The 18,588-nt window shown below is 30.9% G+C and overlaps 1 protein-coding gene across 2 annotated transcripts; it reads right to left on the bottom strand.

The window, feature by feature from the left end:
• Nucleotides 1–1,281: 1,281 nt before the first annotated feature.
• On the bottom strand, nucleotides 1,282–16,257 carry LOC106686631 (uncharacterized). 2 transcript variants are annotated; one of them, XM_067049394.1, is made up of 5 exons: nucleotides 16,130–16,257; nucleotides 15,555–15,649; nucleotides 11,804–11,964; nucleotides 10,820–10,922; nucleotides 1,282–1,361 (listed from the first exon to the last, which is right to left on the bottom strand). In XM_067049394.1, the coding sequence occupies exons 1-5, from the start codon at nucleotides 16,194–16,196 to the stop codon at nucleotides 1,293–1,295; spliced, it is 495 nt and encodes a 164-aa protein (XP_066905495.1). In that variant the 5' UTR covers nucleotides 16,197–16,257; the 3' UTR covers nucleotides 1,282–1,292. The 2 variants fall into 2 exon arrangements, with proteins under 2 accessions (XP_066905495.1, XP_014285508.1); XM_014430022.3 differs by lacking the exon at nucleotides 1,282–1,361 and adding an exon at nucleotides 10,181–10,368.
• Nucleotides 16,258–18,588: the final 2,331 nt, after the last annotated feature.

Here is an 18,588-nt window from a genome sequence, read left to right as displayed (position 1 = left end):
AACTGGACAACGTCTGGTTCCTTATATAAAACTTTGAGCTCTTGGTTTGTTCGACGTCTCGATACCTGGTCAACCTTGACAGCTCCAAATATTTTACAGAGAATCTTCCACTGCAAGACGATTAAGTTGTGCACACCAGCCTTGGAGATAGTCGACGTTTCCGGGCCATACAGAAGAATTGTCCGAATAATTGTTATACAAATAAATCTTAGTGTCCTTAGACAAGGCACGGCTCCTAAAATAGGGACTGAGGCCATAATAACAGCGGTTGGCACATAGGAATCTTCATTTAATTTTGGAATCCACAACATTGTCTTGGGTTATGAACGATCCAATATACACGAACTCGGCGACTTTTCCAAAAGTATATTCTCCTGAGATAAGAAATACTGATTTCCTCTGTGACCAAGTATTTGGTCTATTCTGCATTCACTTTAAGCCACATGCCCCTTCATCTAATTTCATAAATCCATCAGAGACAGCTTGGAAAGAGCGTCCAGCAATGTCAATGTCATCAGCGTAAACAAGAAGCTGTATTGTTCTGCTGAATATTGTTCCGCCCACTTGAATTCCAGATTCTCTAATGGCCATTTCAAGAGCTATATCAAAGAGTTGGCAGGCCAATGCATCCCCCTGCCTTAGGCCTCTTCCTGAGACAAATTCATCAAACCTTGCTCCCCCAATCTGCACCATGCATCTCACCTTTCTCATGGTTAGTTCTAATAACCATTAATAAAAAAGGAATAAATATAAACTATGAAAGGATTTGATGATTAATATAAGGAGATAAGAGAAAACATTTTTCTTCCAGATTGAAATCACATTTCCTGAAATAACATTAGTAAAATAGACGTATTATATACCGCTGGAAACGAAATATATTTTAAATAGATATTCGTAGAAGGTAATACAGAATGAAAGAAAAAAAACGTACATAAAACGTCGTTGATAGGATAACTCCATAAAATCATTCTTAGTACATTGAATATTGATTCTATGGCAATTCAGCATTCAATAATGCAGAATGTAAATTTTATTAAACTGCTATATTTTTTTATATTTCTGGCATATTTGGCATTAAATTCTGCTATAACAAATAATATTAAAAATACTTTTTCAAAAAAAGTTGAAACTGAAATTACTCGAATTGCCAACTGAAACGTTTGTCCTAAAACTATAAAAACTTAATATTGAAAAATTTTAGATCTTTATTTATAAAATGCTAATGATACTTACACTGTAGAAATATATATATTTTTTTTTACTTTTATAAATTACATTAAAGTTAAAAATTAAAAACGGTTTGACACATATTTTTCTTCTAGGACGTTTCTGAGAAACTGTGTGACCTTCTTCAACTCCTGTAATTAATAATTTTATTTTAATGAGTATATCAGCAATTGCAGAATCTAAATTAATTTTATTTATAATTATTGATAGAAAAAACATTTAAATAAAAAAATAAGTATTTTAACATTATTTTGTTTACTTACTTAATATACTACATTTTTATTAGGCGAGTCATTGTGAACTACATGGTAGTTTGATCCATTCTGTTCTAATCATTGTCCAAACTACATCGTTATAGTTGTAAATTTAAATTTTGTCAAATATTTAGATAATTTTGACACACATAATAATTCTGATACATACTAAGCAAGTAAACAAGATAATATTAAAATATTTTTTATATTAATAATTTAAATAAAACTAATTGATCTTACGCAACTGTGAATATTCTTATTGTTTTTAAATATTGAATTTTAGAAGCTTAAGAGGGACACACACCATCCCCGAAACATCTTAGAAGAAAAAGTATGTGAGAAACATCGCGTTTCAATTTTTTACCTTAAGGCAATATAAGAGATTTAAATACTTCATAAAAGGTGTTGGTCAGATGGCGAAAAAAAATTAATGTTTTTTAAAATGTTTATACTTCTATTCCTTATAAAATAGATCTATTATTAATAATAAACGACATGAAATATAATTTAAGTGAATAATCATTGGAGATCTCCAACAAACACTTAACAAAAAACAATTAAAAATCATGAAACAGAACATGTTTTTTATGCTATAAATAATATCAATAGCTTTAAAAAAAGAAAAGGAAAGAAAAAAGTGTATCTGACACAGAAAAGGTGTGGTAGTGAATGTGAGATTACTAGTAAGCGACAAGAGAGAAAAGAGGAAGAAACCCTGGATAGATGTCAAAATGATGGATTCGGTACCCCTCTTATACTGCTTCTTGAAAGTGGTGAATTTATTGACAAGGCATTTTTTTTTTTTTTGGTCAAAGAAAATTATATGTATAACAGAAAAGGAGAAAAGATGAAAACTGGTTCGGAATCACTAAACCTACAGACGGTACCGTCTCCTGTGGATATGCCTATATACGGAAACACATAAAATTACATGAGAGATCGAACTGTAGAAATCTTAATGAAAACATAACTAGAGCTGTATATGACTCCAATAGAAGTCTTGAGCCAAATAAAAAGAAAAATAACTACAATATTGTATGGGATATTAGTATGAAATAGAATGTGTAAATTATTTATCATTGCATAAGAAATGTATTAGATAATTTTTGTTCTCTTTTCATTAACGAAACAAAATATGAACATATTTCAGAGAAGGTAGGGCCATTCTATAATAGGTATGGCCCTCCCCATAATCTGAAAAAATTAATGTAGTGATTAATAAACAGTTATTAAATTTAGTATTATCTGTCCCCTGAAAAAACAGAGGCAAAGAGAGGCTTATTTAGGCCTCCTGTAGATAACATAGTACGACAGCATGTAGGGGAGATCTACATACCGACAGACAGTCGTGTAAAAGAACCATTTCGGATTTAATGAAAAGCAGCTAAAGAAAGAAATCAAGACAAAAAAATTGAAAGAACGAATTAACACATTTTGTAAAGAATTTGTTTTATATTACACAGAAGGAGCATGGCGGTAGGACTCAGGAACACCAAAAAAAATCGAAAGAATAGAAGATGACCATCAATATAATTTATGCTTAAGTTTCTTGAAGGTGACCAATAAAAGTACGCATGTTAGAACACGTGCAATGTATCTAAGAATAAATAAAAGGGAAGCTCTTTTAATCCATTCATTGGGATAGGACCGAGGCATACAAATAAAAAAAATAATACAAAACATTCCATGAATCATTTTCAAACACTGGTACAAACCTTACTGACACACTACCACAAAATCCAATAAGAAGACTGAAATGCCTCTTGAGGAGGGATATACTATATTAGGTGGATGTACTACGTAAGGAGTGTCTTCATTGGGAGGATTCCCATCCTTCTAACAACAAAATGGTAAAGTGCTATGCGTCCATCATTCCCGCACTTGCTGCTCTAAATCCCTTAAATTATATCAATAGGATCATATTAATAGACTGTTAGTTATAAAAATCTAAAAAAACTGAATTCTTTTTTTTTTTGTAATAAAAGGTATTAAAAATCGTTATAAATCTTAAACACGATTAAAAAAAAATGTTGTTGTAAAAAAAATATTTAAAAACTGGACAACATGCCCCGGGCTCCTCTAAGAAGCAGGCAAACCAAGTCTCTCTTATATAAACCCCCATAAAAACTGTCCACACATATCCTGTACTTTTAAAGAAAGACGAAAAGGATCTCTTTATATTTTAGGGGAATCTCTAACCAATAATATCCAACCGTATAAAAGATTGAGGGTTCTGAAGCAAAAAGAAAAATTGGGAATTCTATTATTTATTTGTTTTATCTGATTTTGTTAGAACTATTACGCTCGGGAGGTTAGGCGGTCACTCAGCAATGATGGGGAAACAGAGATCCACAAGAAAATCTTAAACGATGAGCTACTCTCTGTACAGGAAACCCGGATGAGCGAAACTATGAAGTGGTGGCCGATGAGAGGAAGGGAACGAGTGGCAGCACAAGACAGATCTGAATAGTGGAGGCTTATTGATGAGGCCGAGGCCCACCACAGGTCGCAGCGCTATCGAAGCCCCAAAGTAGAATCTGCTCAATCATTCTGCCACAGCTTAGCAAAAAAAAAAAACTGTTCTTTTTTTTCTCTCTTCTGTTCAGCTCTAAAATTTCTATCCCATAATATTATGAAATCAAAATCCTAAAAATTTAAAAGAAAAAACAAAATGCGTGTTGATCAGTAAAACTTCTTAAAGTTTGAGTAATGCCCCGAGATTTGGCACCTCTAGAAGGAGCTATATAATTCTTTCGAATGTTTGACTCGCTCGTCTACTTCGGTTCAGAGTACATGTGTCACAAATAACATCCCATCATTCGATCATTCCCTAAGGCTCTGAGAATATTCTGAACTAGAAAAACGAGTAAATCATTCGTAAGTAAACGATAGAAGTTTTTTGAAAAATTGAAAACAATCAAACATATGAAATTTCGTGTCGGGTGACCGACAGCAGACGCAAGGTCTTTCTGCAATCGTAATGTTCGTTTAGCTGAACCTGATGGAAAATTATTCTGCCTAATTTTCGTTCTACTTCAATGTCATGCTGTCGCCTGTTAGTCTTTGTAGATCATTGTTTTTCTAGCTAAAGAAGAAAAAAAAGGTACATACATTACTAAAAAGTCCAATAGCAATGTCTTCTCAATTAGGACTAAACTGTAAGAAGCATGTATAATGCGCTTTGCCAAAAGTATAGCACCCAATTTATAAGGCACCCAACAAAGACGAAGAAAAATAAACCTGTGTAACATACCTATGAATGTTCATGGGTTCCGTAAAAAGGGAGGATTTGTTACCAACAATTTACATCTACGCTCGATTGTCAGTTTTCCCAGGCCGAAAGAAAATTCAGCAACCCACTTTATAAGAGGCTGGGTTAATCTCAGGATGGAATTCCTGTCTCATAAAGTTAGTCCATGATATGAATAGCATAAAATAGATTTTCTGACCAGAGCCAGACCCAAACCCTCAAAAATAAATCCGTTCCGGATCTCAAATAGTATACGTAATAATTTTGAACCCTCCGATAAAAGGGAAACTGATCATGACATCTTTCAATACCTTTTCGATATAGTCATGCTATGAGTAGTTCAATAATTAATTTGGTGATCTAATTGAAAATAAAAATTAAAGAAACTGTAAAATCATTTAATTTAAACCTTAAAAGCGCCAAAATATACATCGAAATTTCTATCGTAAGAGTTCATTCAAGTGAAGGGGTAGTGACGGTGCGAATCCATCTCTAACGTCTCGTTCAATTACCATTTATAGAATATTTCCAGTTACTTGGGCTGTCAAGATGGTATGTCACAGTTTCTCTTCGAGCCCTTACGGTCGACTTGAAAGAATTCGACTTCACTTCAGTTATAATTGATATAATGGAAGGCCTAGAAGAAAGAAAAATAACTTTCCCACCTCAAAGATATAAATTTTCCTAATGATATATAAAAGTTACTGTCACATAGACCATCTATCATAGTCAGCTGAATTGATGGCGGGCAAGGGGCTCATTACAATTAGAGATCTACCCCCGACAGGAAGGCCGTGGGAGGATTTTACCCTCATCTGGGGGATTTATTGATGCAGCATCAACCATTTATCTGAAAGGTCTCAAAGATGCATGGCCGACAGCTGACCTACGGGACCACTTCACTTGTACGCGCCACATTCACAACTATTTTTTAACCGTTACAGAACAGTCCGCTGTAATGAATTCACTTCGAGGTCATACCCAAACTTGGTTTATTAACTCGCATCTTGACCCTTTATAAATTTACATCAACACATTTTTATAACATTAATTTATTAATAAACTAGTGGAGGGTCCCATCTTAAAAACGTTTTTTTAATCACCCTCTCCCTACCCCATTTTCATTCCTCACTCTTTCTCACCGTAGTTTAACCTTTAGTTTATTATTTATTAATTAGTACAAAATTAAAGGCTAATTTTCTATCAAAATGAAATCATCTAATAATACAAGAGCCGGGAAGAAAAAAATGCAGTTATCTCACCCCAATTTTTGATTACTTTAATGAAAAATATGTATAATTAATGGTCAAAATTGATGAGTCTGCCAAGTATAGGTAGGGGGAATAAAAAATGGTGGCTGTTTCAAAGCCTTAAAAAACACTAATTTTTCATTCGGAGCTCTATATCTTAAAAACTACCAACACTAGAAAACCTAAGAGCACATTATTTAAAGAGTAAATTTACTGAAATATTGGCATTAAAACAGCTATTTACGTCCAACAGTTCTCGAGATATAGCTTTTTAAAAAGCATAATTTCTTAAAAATCTACTGAAAGATTAGTAGTTAGTTAATTTATTTTGAGAAATCTATATCTCAGGAACTATGTGACGTACAGATGTATATTAGCACTCAAACTAAAGCTAGTTTAAAGCACTATAGAGTAGTTTATGATCTTTACCTTCGTAGGAATAGCAGTTTTCCTAATATTTACTAAAATAAATTGATTTATAGTTGTTCGAACAATAAGTTTGGTTTATGAAAAACTTCATTTCAGAAACCATTTGATGTACAGATGTCTACCAGCGCGCAAATTAAAGCTAGTTAAATTTACTATAAAATAGTTAATAATGTTTATCTTTGTAGGAGTAGTAGTTTTTAAGATATTTGACAAAATAAACACACAAAATGTTAATTTATAGTTGTTCGTATAAAATGTTGGACTTTTGAAAAAATATATCTCTATAGATCCATAAGATGCACATATATCTGCCATCACTCAAAATAAAAGAATTTTAACTTACTATAAAGTAGTTTATGACGCTTATCTTCGTAGGGGTAGTAGCTTTTATGATATTCACATATGAATATAAATTTGGCAAATAAAAATTTGTCCGAACAACTATAAATCAATTTATATTAGCACATTTCAAGAAAACTATTACTCCTGCGAAGATAAACATCATAAACTACTTTATAGCTCATTAAACTAGCTTTAATTTGAGTGCTAATAGACATCTGTACGTCAAATGGTTTTTGAGATATAGATTTTTCAAAATAAATTCACTAACTTCTGATCTTTCAGTACGCCCCATACAACATTTTTATGAAATGTTGCTTTTTAAAAAGCTATATCTCGAGAACTATTAAACGTAAATATCTCTTTTAGGGCTCATATTTTAGCAAATTTGCTCATCTTTAAATGACTTTCTCTTAGATTTTCTTGTATTGTTCCTACTTTTTAAGATATAGAGCTCCCAATGAAAAATTAATTTTTGTTATCACCTTCAAACAGCCGCCATTTTTTTATTCCCTCTACCTATACTTGGCAAACTCATCAATTTTGACTAGTAATTATACATAGTTTTCATCAAAGTAATCAAAAATTGGGATGAGATAACTGTCTTTTTTCTCCTCTTGGGCTCTTGTACGATAAACCTACGATCATCGATGACTGATGTGATTATGAAATTATAAATTTCCAAAACTGGCGCTTTTCTGATAGTTAATACCCAAAGGAGAATGTAAATGTAATTCAAGAACAAATACAGGATTTGAGAGGAATAAAAAAACCACCAATGCTTCAAAAAAGGTCATGCCTGAAAGAACAAATGAAGATCTGCTAAAAATCTTAAATCCATTAAATTATAGAAAAGAAGGAACTAAATCTCTATAATAAAAGCGAGGTGTACCTGCATGTCTCTAACTCCCTCATCGACTTATTGAACTCTGTATATTAAAAACGATAATGTCGATTATGTTGAAATTATTAATAGAGGTTTCTCTAATCCTGTAGATTTGCAATGAGGGCGTGTTTCTAAAAATTTGACCTCTAGGTAGTTTAAATAAAATTATATTTAAAGCCGATAGGAACAGTTTAAAAACAAAGTATGGACTGAGTTAAAGCTATTATTTGATAAATAACTTAATTTTCAACAAAACAAAATTAAAATGATATAAATTTGAGAGATATTGGTGAAGTCGAAAACCCCTTTTGTCTTAATCTTGTTAACACATCAGTTCATTATTAACATATCGTCTTCTTCAAAATACGGCGGAATCCTTTCTAATTTACACAGACAGATTCAAAATCAATAACTAATGACTCTATGTACAAAATGAAACTCCACAAACATGGCAACATATTCACTGCCGAACTCAATATAATAGCAGCAGCACTTCACTTCTGTTCGTCTTTGAACCACAATAATATAACAATTACAAAATCATTAAGTTCATTAAAAGATTTAGATTGTTTGTATTCAGAGCACCCGAACATTTCCTGGATCCATTAATACTTTAACCCTCTACACAATCTGGGTATATCAGTCAAATTTATAAGGGTTCCAAATCATGTAGAAATCGCAGGGAACTAACTGGCCGATCACCCTCCAAGGGAAGCACTTGGGCTTCCGGGGCGAGATAAAGCAATTTTAACTCCATCAATAGCGATAACTTCACAAGTCCACCAATCTACACAAAACTTGAGGTTTTCAAAAGTAATTACTTTCAGGGCAGTGATCCTGTTAGTTGGGTCCATCAAACATCCAGAACATAAAAAATAATACTTTTATCACCTTATTTCGACATGAAGAAGGTGAAAAGGAGAAATTACCAATAACTAATTGAAGATATGAGAAAGTTGTTACGTTAAAAACACAAGAATCATAGAAAATTTGAATTTAATGTTCATTTATAAAATTTTAGACTGGAAAACTCAATTTTTAACTTCTGAAAACTGCAAAAATTTAAAGTTTAGAAAATTAAACAAGGTTCTAAAAATGTAAAAAAAAAAGGATATATTAATATTTTTTGAAGCAAAAATCTATACATTTTTCCTAACACCACATAACACCTTCATCCGCTCATGTTTTCAATTAGCTTCAAATAAAAGTTAATTTCAAAAGTAAAACTATAACTAATAATAGATTTCGGCCACATTTTTATACTTTGCCTAGGCCACAGGATAAGATGGATATAATTGGGCAAAACAGAGGAAATATATAAATTTATTAGGTTTGAACCAACAGGTATATCTTTTAATAGACCACAGGGTGATAATTTTACAATCGCTGACTGTTTTAATGACAAATTCATAACAATAAAAAAGATGTGCCAAACAAGTTATACCAAATTTATTGAAAGAGATTTATGGACTGAATGATTTCTACTCAAATGACATACTTATTACATATGTACTCTTTAAAGTTTAAATTATTGAAAATAACCATAGCATAAATAAAAGGTTTAGCTTAGAAATGCAAGTACTTCTAAATACCATAAAATTCTCAAGGTATTTTACAACATTAACTGTTTATCAGAAATGAGCAAACCCCTCGAAAAGGAAATGAAACATTAATGGCAATCTTTGTGGAATGAAAGCCTAAGGAATAAACTTAAAATTATTCAAATGAACTTCAAGCCCTGGGGTACCTCCAGACTCAAAGTGGATGTCATACTGACCAGGCTAAGAATAGGTCACACAGACTCACCCACTCCTATCTTATTTCAAAACAAAGGCAACTGCCTGGTATTGCAACAATTTGACAATGAGCCATATTTTCCAACAATGCCCATATTTCACATCACACCTCAATAGCTTAGTATTAAACCTGGATAATACAAAAACCCTCAGAGATGATGATGAAACAGTTAAATTGGTGTTTTAGTTTTTAAAATCAAAAGGTTACTGACACAAATATAACACCAGACAGACAAAAAAAATAAACAATAAAATTAAATATGGTATAAATAGTGTTAATTACCAATGATGTTTTACGCCACTAAACAAAAACCAACATATTACTACTTCAGAAGAATAATGGCACAACAGTAAAATTTCATAAATTGACTTTATTGCATTGGCAATCTCAAAAATGTATTTTCTATATGTTTAGAAATCATAACAAATATACTTGAAAATTCGCCACAGGAAGGATATTGTAATTCCAATTATGTCAACTTACTAACATCTAGAACATGCACCTTTGAGCAATAAAGTCATTATTTTTAAGGAGCAGCTAAGATGCTACTTATAAGACTTCCTAAAATGCTACTTATAAGAGTTGCTAAGATGTCACTTATTTTTATGGCTCCAAACAGGTGAACTAGTAATGAAAATAAGTAAGGTAAAAAATAAAAAGTAAAAATAAGGTAAAAATAAAAAAAAATAAGGTAAAAATAAAAAAAAATAAGGTAAAAATCAAATAAAAAAAAATAAGGTAAAAATCAAATTAAAAAAATATGTATTTATTCCAATAAAATGATAATTAACAAAAAAAATCAAAGAAAGAATAAGTAATAGATTATTTTTCTGCCAACTGCTTCTTCATCTGCCTAAGTTTTTCAATTTCTTTTTCTCCTTCATTCGATATTTTTAAAAGCTCATTAATTCTTTCAAAAGTCAACTGCCGCTTCTAGAAATGTGTAAAAATTAACATATTCTAATAAAGAAAAACAATAATATGTTCATTTAACTCAGCATTAAAATGATCCTACTAAGTAAGTATTCTGATTGGTGTTCTTTTAAGAGTAGTAATTCGTACCCTCAGTATCAATTCAACAATACAGTAATTTTTAAAAAGTTAACATTTCAATTTCAATTCAATAAAATATAATCAATAAACATTCTATAGTTTATCAACGAGTTTTGATAGAAGAAATATTGACTAATTTACAATATCCAAAAAAATAATAATAGTAAAGGAATTCCTCGAAACAAATAGTACAATAAAAAACATAAGCCATTAACAAATAAAGTATTTATTTTTTACCACAGGAACACTTTTATAGTCCTAACACAATAAATATAGCCAATTATTAATAATTAATAAATAAAAATAAGAAAAATGAAAAACAGTGGTTTACCTCAGATATGTATAAGTCAGACACAGGATACTTTGCAACATCCCTCTTCAGTAAATAATTATTTTTCATTGTACTTACATTTTCCTTGTTAAATGTACTTCCCCTAGAAGTTTAAAAAAAAGCACAAACTTAACAGAAAGAATAAATAAATAAATTTTATAGCCCAGCAAAAAATGTATTTTTATTTTACAACAAATCAGCATCAGAAAAACAACTAAATGGTTATAATAAAAAATAATTTAAGCAAAAATATTATGTTCCTAATGATATAGAATTTCATCATAATGAAAAAAGTTAAAATCTCAAATTAATAAAGCACTAATTCAGCACAGTCAAATGGTAGTTTGAAGTGGAAAGTTCTACGATAATTTTTCTTCTTGGATTACTTAATGAAAATTACCTACACTTTATGTACTTATAACTTAAGTTTTTTGTTCACACTGTAGTCAAATGTTTAGTAAATGTATTTAAAAAGGACTTGAGACGCAAATTTCTGAAATATTTATTTTTAGTGGGTCAGATTATATTTTCTGGGGCTGAACACAAATCTGAGATTGGTTTACAAATTTTGTTTTGTAAATATGAGAAATTAATATTAAAAAAAAAAACTCTTAAAGTCATTTTTATGATTTTTTTTTTTTTTTTTGGCTTAAAACTTGCAAAATTAGCATTTTACACAATAAGTAACTCTATTAAAATAAAAATGAGAAAATTGTCAAAAATAATTAAAATAGAAAACTGATATATCCGATTCCGATAGGAAAACCTGAGACAACACTATCTCTTCCAATAGGACTTCATTATATTTTGTTAAACTGTTGTATTCTTGACAGAAAAAAAAAATTATATTTGTTATTACAGAAAAATTAAAATTTTTTGTTCATAAATCTCGCCTTTAACTCTATATATTCTCGCCTCTGGGCTTTAACTTTTTTTTTTTAAAATCACAATAATCATAGCATATGTTACATCAAATTATCTTACTTCTTCATAACTTTATACATTTCTTCACTTTCAGTAATCATTTTATTAGATTTTTTTAATTCTGATAGGATAGTCATTTTTCTTTCAAGGCATTCAATTGAATCCATAAATGATCTTGTACATGATTCTAATGCACAGGCTGCAGAATAACATTTCCATTTCTAGAACAAACAATGATTATTAATATAATATAGTCAAGGGGGATGGGGCCTCAGCAGGAATTAACACAAATGGTGGCAAAATATCTGTTAGATCCGTGATCTAAAATCAACCTGCTATTCACAAATATATATTACTTTCCTTTGGAAAGTGTGATAGACTAAATTAGATGTATTAATATAAAATCTAAATTTTAAGAACTATGAAATAATTAAACACAAACAAATCTCATCATAAATAACTTAAAAAATTCTTTTTAAAATTAAATAGGTGTGTAATAGTATTTAGAAAAAAAAATCTATCATCAAAGATATTTAGGAACATTAGGTTGATTCACTTAAGTGTAGTTGATATCACTAATTTCTTTATAACCATATATGTCTAAATTTTAATTATATTCGTTTATTAATTATTATATCGTATTGATTTAGCTAAATGCCTATCTCATAGATTAACTTTTGGAACAGAATACACAAGGTGTAAATGAGTGCCTTGGTGAATAGAACTAACACAAGAGGAAAGATAGCAAAGGAAGGGTTTCGCTTCCTCAAAATACAAGAAGCTATCATTAAAAAATGTGGCCATAAAAGTTAAGAAGTCATTTTTATAAACACTAATTTTGAAAAAGTGACCTGCAGTAAAAGATAACTTAAAAGACTTAAACGATAAAATATACCTACCAGAGCAATCCGTATTACATTCTTATTTATACAAAAGTATAAACCCTATTATAAAGGTAAAATAATTTTGTTATAGTGCTATAAGATCTATACATTTATAAATGATAATAAATACATTTTAGGTATGGTTTTTCCTTACATTTGTAACCTAGAAAATAAGAATAATTCATTGAATGACATGTAACAAACAATTATTTAAAAGTTAAAAGTGATATTTAACATTAGCGTTTCCAACTGTTAAGATCAATGACAAATATTGATAGATAAATCAAAGCATTAGGACAAACAAAATAACACGAATTAGCATTATTTATTATTAAAACGAAGGTTATTTAATTTAGATTGAAAGATTATAGTTGACTGTATGTGAGGATTTTAGGAAGATGGTCCGTGTAGTGGTCATGAAAATTACAAAAATAGCAGAAAAAACTATTTATCAGTAACCGACGTTTCACCCCTACTTTGCAGGGCATCATCAGTGCTGAATCAAGAAAGTAGAATATTTCCTGCTTCTAATTTTAGGACTCAGCCCTGATGAAGCTCTGCAAAATAGGGATGAAATGTCGATTACAAATAAAGTTTTTCCTGCTATTTTTGTACCTTTTTTGACCACCATCCCGACCATCTTCATACAATTATTCAATTTAGCTCAAATATTAAATAAACAATATAATTACAATGATAAATGCTATGAGACAAAGTCATATCCTATTCATTCATACTTTATACCTTAAAAATACAAAATAATAATAGAGAAGTGCTAGTCCTCCCAGGTAGAACCACAGCAATTTTAACTTCACAGGAACTTGCTTGCCCTTAGAGGAATGTATAAACAAAATATGGCAGGCAATGTGGGATGAAAGCCCACCCAGTAAGTTGAAATCTATAAATAAAGATGTGAAGTCCTGGATTACATCAACCAAAAGTAGGCCCCGCGAAGAAGTAGCGATCACCCGACTCAGAATAGGACATACCCAAATGACACACATCCATCTCATAACAGGAGAGCCCCTCCAAAATGTTCAAAATGTCATGATAATCTGACCGTCAAACACATTTTTCAAGAATGTAATCACGACAAATAAACTCTGAACCAGTTAGGGATATCAACAAATGTTCCAATGGTGTTGAGAAACGACGAATCCGTAATAGAAAGAGTCATTAAATTCATCCATAAGACTAACTTAATAATCAGTCTTTAATTATTATAATTATATATTTATCTTGCTTTATTTTAAAAATTAGAATAGCCACTTATCTGCTCTTCATTATTCTTTCTCCACTATCGTTACGATCTATTATTAAACAAATTATAATTGCCTAGCTAAATAATATTTCAAATCTCACGGAAATGAGTCCCACTGGTGCAGATCTGCACATCATACCAAAAGTATGACTCTGTGGAACAACTCAGCCTTACCAAAACCAACAACCAACAGGTGTTGATGACCAGGTTGTTAAACGCCCTTTCAAAACAAACAAAATAATAATGATTAAAACTCAAAAAAACTAAAATTTTAATAAGCACGACAAGGACTATTCAGTTAGTAGTAGGCAAATTTAACAAGAAATCTTGTATCAAATTAACAACAGCACTAAAAATTTAAAATAAATATAAAGAGCTTGAAGTTGTACAGATAGTCCAAATGTGGATTAATAGGAAAAAATAAGGAATGAATAGGAATGTTAAGGGTCATATGTTATCAAAGAAAAATAATAATCAATTAAATTTCATACCCTTAAAATATAAAAATTAACTTTTTAAAAGAAAGTATGAGTAGTTTATGCAACAAACTATACACTTCGAGGTCACAATTTCATTTATAATAACAATAGACATCACTCAAAAAAAAATTTTATGACCAATAAATAATATTTTTACAGAACAAAGGAAATTTATAAAAGAAATAACAATCCACTTAAATAAAATTTATATAAAAACTAAATAAATATAACTAAAATCTGTTCACCTAGAGAATCCTTCCAGTTGGAAGATGATTATCCAACTTTCCCCTACATCTTATCCCAACTCCCTACAAATTTCAAATGATAACGACTGATATCCAAAGAAGAATAGAGGGAATCATCTTATAGTTATTTTTAAAGTAACTTGGGGAAAGGTACCCCCAGTCTGCCAGATACCCCCAGCCCCATTTTGCAAATTATACAACTGTTCATATTATTGTACTACGCGTTGCTCAAATTGAATAACTGTAATTGACAAGTGTTCTGTCATTCAGATCGTATTATTTTTTTCAATATGGCATAAGTAGGAAAAAAATATATTTCAAGTCTTTATCCCAGCATTTTAATTTAGAGCTTCTTCAAAAATTATGTCCGTAATCATTTTTCCCTCTAACTTGAGTTAAACTCAAATTTTTATGACCCATTTTTATTATTCCACTTTTTATGTAAAATAAAATATTACACAGGGATCATAAGTAAAATAAAGTATTACATGGTAATCATTAAATTTTATATAATAGAGAGATAGTATGAACATGTTGTTTTTCTGAGATCAAATATATCTATAAGAAATTAAACCAAGATATTTGAGATTTTAAGTTTCAAAACTACATATATGTAATAAGATTAATCAAAACAAGAGATAAATAAAAATCATGTTTACACAGTAAATTATATCCAAAAGATCATTTTAATAGAAAAAAAAAATTTTTTCTCTCTTCTGAGGTCATCATACATGTTACCATACTGTTTTAGGCAGAGCGAGAAGATTGAGATTTTACCATGGACCACCGCAAATTAAAAGTCAACCTCTCTCCAGGCAGGATTCAAACTGACGTTTCTTCTGACTGGAGATTGTTAAGGTGACACCCTACCGCTTGACCACCTAGGCCTTAATATAAAAAATAATCAGCTACTCATTAGAATAAATATATAATTAAAAATACCTTCAAATAGTGTGCACATTCATTCCTTTCTTTCTTTTTTATTTCTTTCCAATTATTAAGGTCAAGTGCCTTAAAAATTTCACAGTTCTTGTTCACTAAAATAGATATATCTAAATAAGCAAAAGAAACAAGACATCTATATAATTCTGTTAATCATGAAATATCACCACCTTAATTCTAAAACTTCCTAACTAGAGTAACACGTATGTAGTTAGGTTTTAGAATTATTATTGCAATATGTCATTTTAATAGTCCAATATAGATTAGTGTGAATCATATTCTTCAGATGAAAAAAGACAACCTCAAGGTTAAAAGAGGTAAGAGAATGTAAATGAGTAAATATAGAGCAAGCAGCTGAACTGTCACAAGGATTATAATTGTTAAATGGACATTATAAACCTGTTTATAAGTACACACAATAAGGATTTTAAAAGACAATTCAGCAGTTAGTTAGTTCTCAATTTATTATTTATGGGTACACATACGTACATATTTTAACAATATCTCTACAGTTAGCAATCCTAACTTAAATAGCTATCAAGAAATTCTTAATAATCATAAATTTAACTACTAACACAATTTGGTGTAGTATTCTTCAGATTTTGTTTTAGATCTATCACTAATCAGGCTAATGGAATCCATTGCAATTATTTTTTTCAATCTACAAGAACAAAATGAACTAATTTCAATTGCCGCCAAAATACCTTTGGGGCGAATGCAAAGAGGTACAAGAACCATGTTTCTTTATCAATAAAAAGCTACAGTAAGAGAGGGCATAAATTAATTCAATTTCAATAATACATAAGAACAATATAAAGCAAAATTGTGTCCAGCTAAAACTGGAGTTTTGAAATGCTTTACACTTCAGGGGAAGTTCTATAGAAATTTTGGTGAGCAACTACATCTTGCTTATCCTGTTAAAACTAGTCATAGAAAGTAGATTTTGTTAAGTTCTTGATAAGAAATATCTGCTTACTTTCTCTGTCAGAGCTAAGCCCAGCTAACAGTTGGGTAAGATAATAGTCAACTTTCTGATGTTTCCAAAACTGGGAGGGGGAAGAGGGGAGCATAATCCTATGCTCCTTTTAAGCAAAAATGATGCTAAGGAGTGAGGATTAGGCCACGCACATTGAGGCAACTTTACATTGAAGTTATTAGGGATTTTGTACATTAATGTAATTATCTGTGAAACCTTTCATTTAAACCCAAATGTGAAGAGAATTGAAGTTCTAGTAAATATTATTACCAATAATTTGTTATATCTATGATGAAAATCCATTAAGCCGTTAAATTCGTGATTCTTTCTCTACTCTCTTGGCTCATTTCAGTGTGAATATTGGATATATTTTGGATCCCAAAATATATTCAATGTACTAAAAAGTTAGGAGTGAATATGAAATTTAATTATTTTAGTCAATTTTTCAATTACTGTTTTTTAGGAAAAGTTAATAAAAAAATTACTTTCTTTCAAGGAAATCATTAAAATATTAAGATTTTTACAAATAAATAATTGTTTCTGATAATGGAGAAAGTTATTTATTAAAAAAAAATAAAAAACAGTAAAAACAAAAAGAGTAAAAACAGTAAACATTATTTTTCACAATATTTAATGTTTAAAACAAAAAAGGGGCTGAGAATTCATCGTAATTCAAAAACCCAATATCAACAACAAAATGTAAGCGCGCTTTGAGTAACCTTTTTTTTTTAATCCCAGGCCTAGCCATTTCTGGTATACGGAGTACGGCAGCTACTCTCAACTGTCAACTGTCCCATATGTCGTATGGGATGCCACGAAAGGAATAGACCCCACCTTCTGGCGCCACTCGGACTGACAGTACACCCCTTCCATTATACTTCTTCCTCCAAGTTCCGGGACATGCATGCTGATATGTCAGGAATCAAGTTGTGGGTCCATCTTCAGGACAGATAAAGCGATCCAACGTCTCAGCTATAATTATAAGAGGATATAGGAATTATAAGAGTATAGTTCCTCTCTTTATTATCTGTGAAACCGTTCATTTAAACGCAAATGTGAAGAGAATAGAAGTTCTAGTAAATATTATTACCAATAATTTGTTATATGTATGATGAAAATCCATTTCACCAGTCACCCAGTGAGCATCCAACTCTTTTTATCTTTTTTCAGAACATCCGGATGCATTCATCCCCCAAAAGGTTAATCGAAGTCATATCGTTGAAAACACAAACAGCATCATATGACAAAGCGGAGTGCTCATGTGGCACTTCTTCGAAGTACACTAATAGCATTGAGGATGTATATTTGCAAAAGGGAAGATTCGGTCCAGATCAGCGCGGCTTATAAGCCTAGAATGGCTACAATATTCAAAACGTTCCCAAACTTTCTTTACACCAATATTTAGCATTATCCGAATTAAATCAGTAGTTACTCATGCTACTTTGCTGCTAATAATGTGCAGATATTCGGACCAAAGTTCGTCCACCCTCTATCAGTCCACCAAGATATCCAATAGATAGTTTGGGATGAATATGGAACTTTCAAATGGTCAGATTGATGATCGCTATCACTTGATAGCGCTTTCTACTTGTGATTAGTACCACTTCGGTTTTATTATCATCCAGCTGGAGGCCACAACTGAATGCCATAGATGAAAAATTACCACAGCCTTGTTTGCATTATAATTTATCTCCTCCAAAGGTTTTTCACAAACAATGATTACCAGATTATTGGTATGTACTTTTTACCACTCCTCTATTTCTTTTCCCAAAATGGTCTTTCGAGCAGCGCTCATCACAAAATCGATAGCATCGATTGCCAATCTACCCTTCCTAAAACTGTCTTGGTTTTTCACTACATTGAGCCATCCTGCAGTACACGATTTTCTTCAGTGCCTTATTTTTGTGTTCCAAGCTAGTTTTACAATAGCACGATATCGCTAAACCTGAGAAAATAAAGGAGTGGAGCTCCGTGGGGTAGGGATAGAGGTCTAAGCATAGCTTTGTAGACAATAATTTTAAGTTTAAGGATAAGCCAGGATGAGTGGAGACGTCCTGG

The sequence above is a fragment of the Halyomorpha halys genome, unplaced genomic scaffold (genome assembly GCF_000696795.3).
Source record: "Halyomorpha halys isolate HHAL.00 unplaced genomic scaffold, Hhal_1.1 Scaffold852.1, whole genome shotgun sequence".
NCBI lineage: Eukaryota > Metazoa > Arthropoda > Insecta > Hemiptera > Pentatomidae > Halyomorpha > Halyomorpha halys.
Note: the sequence above shows the minus strand (reverse complement) of the source record. Positions and strands in the feature narration are given on the sequence as shown.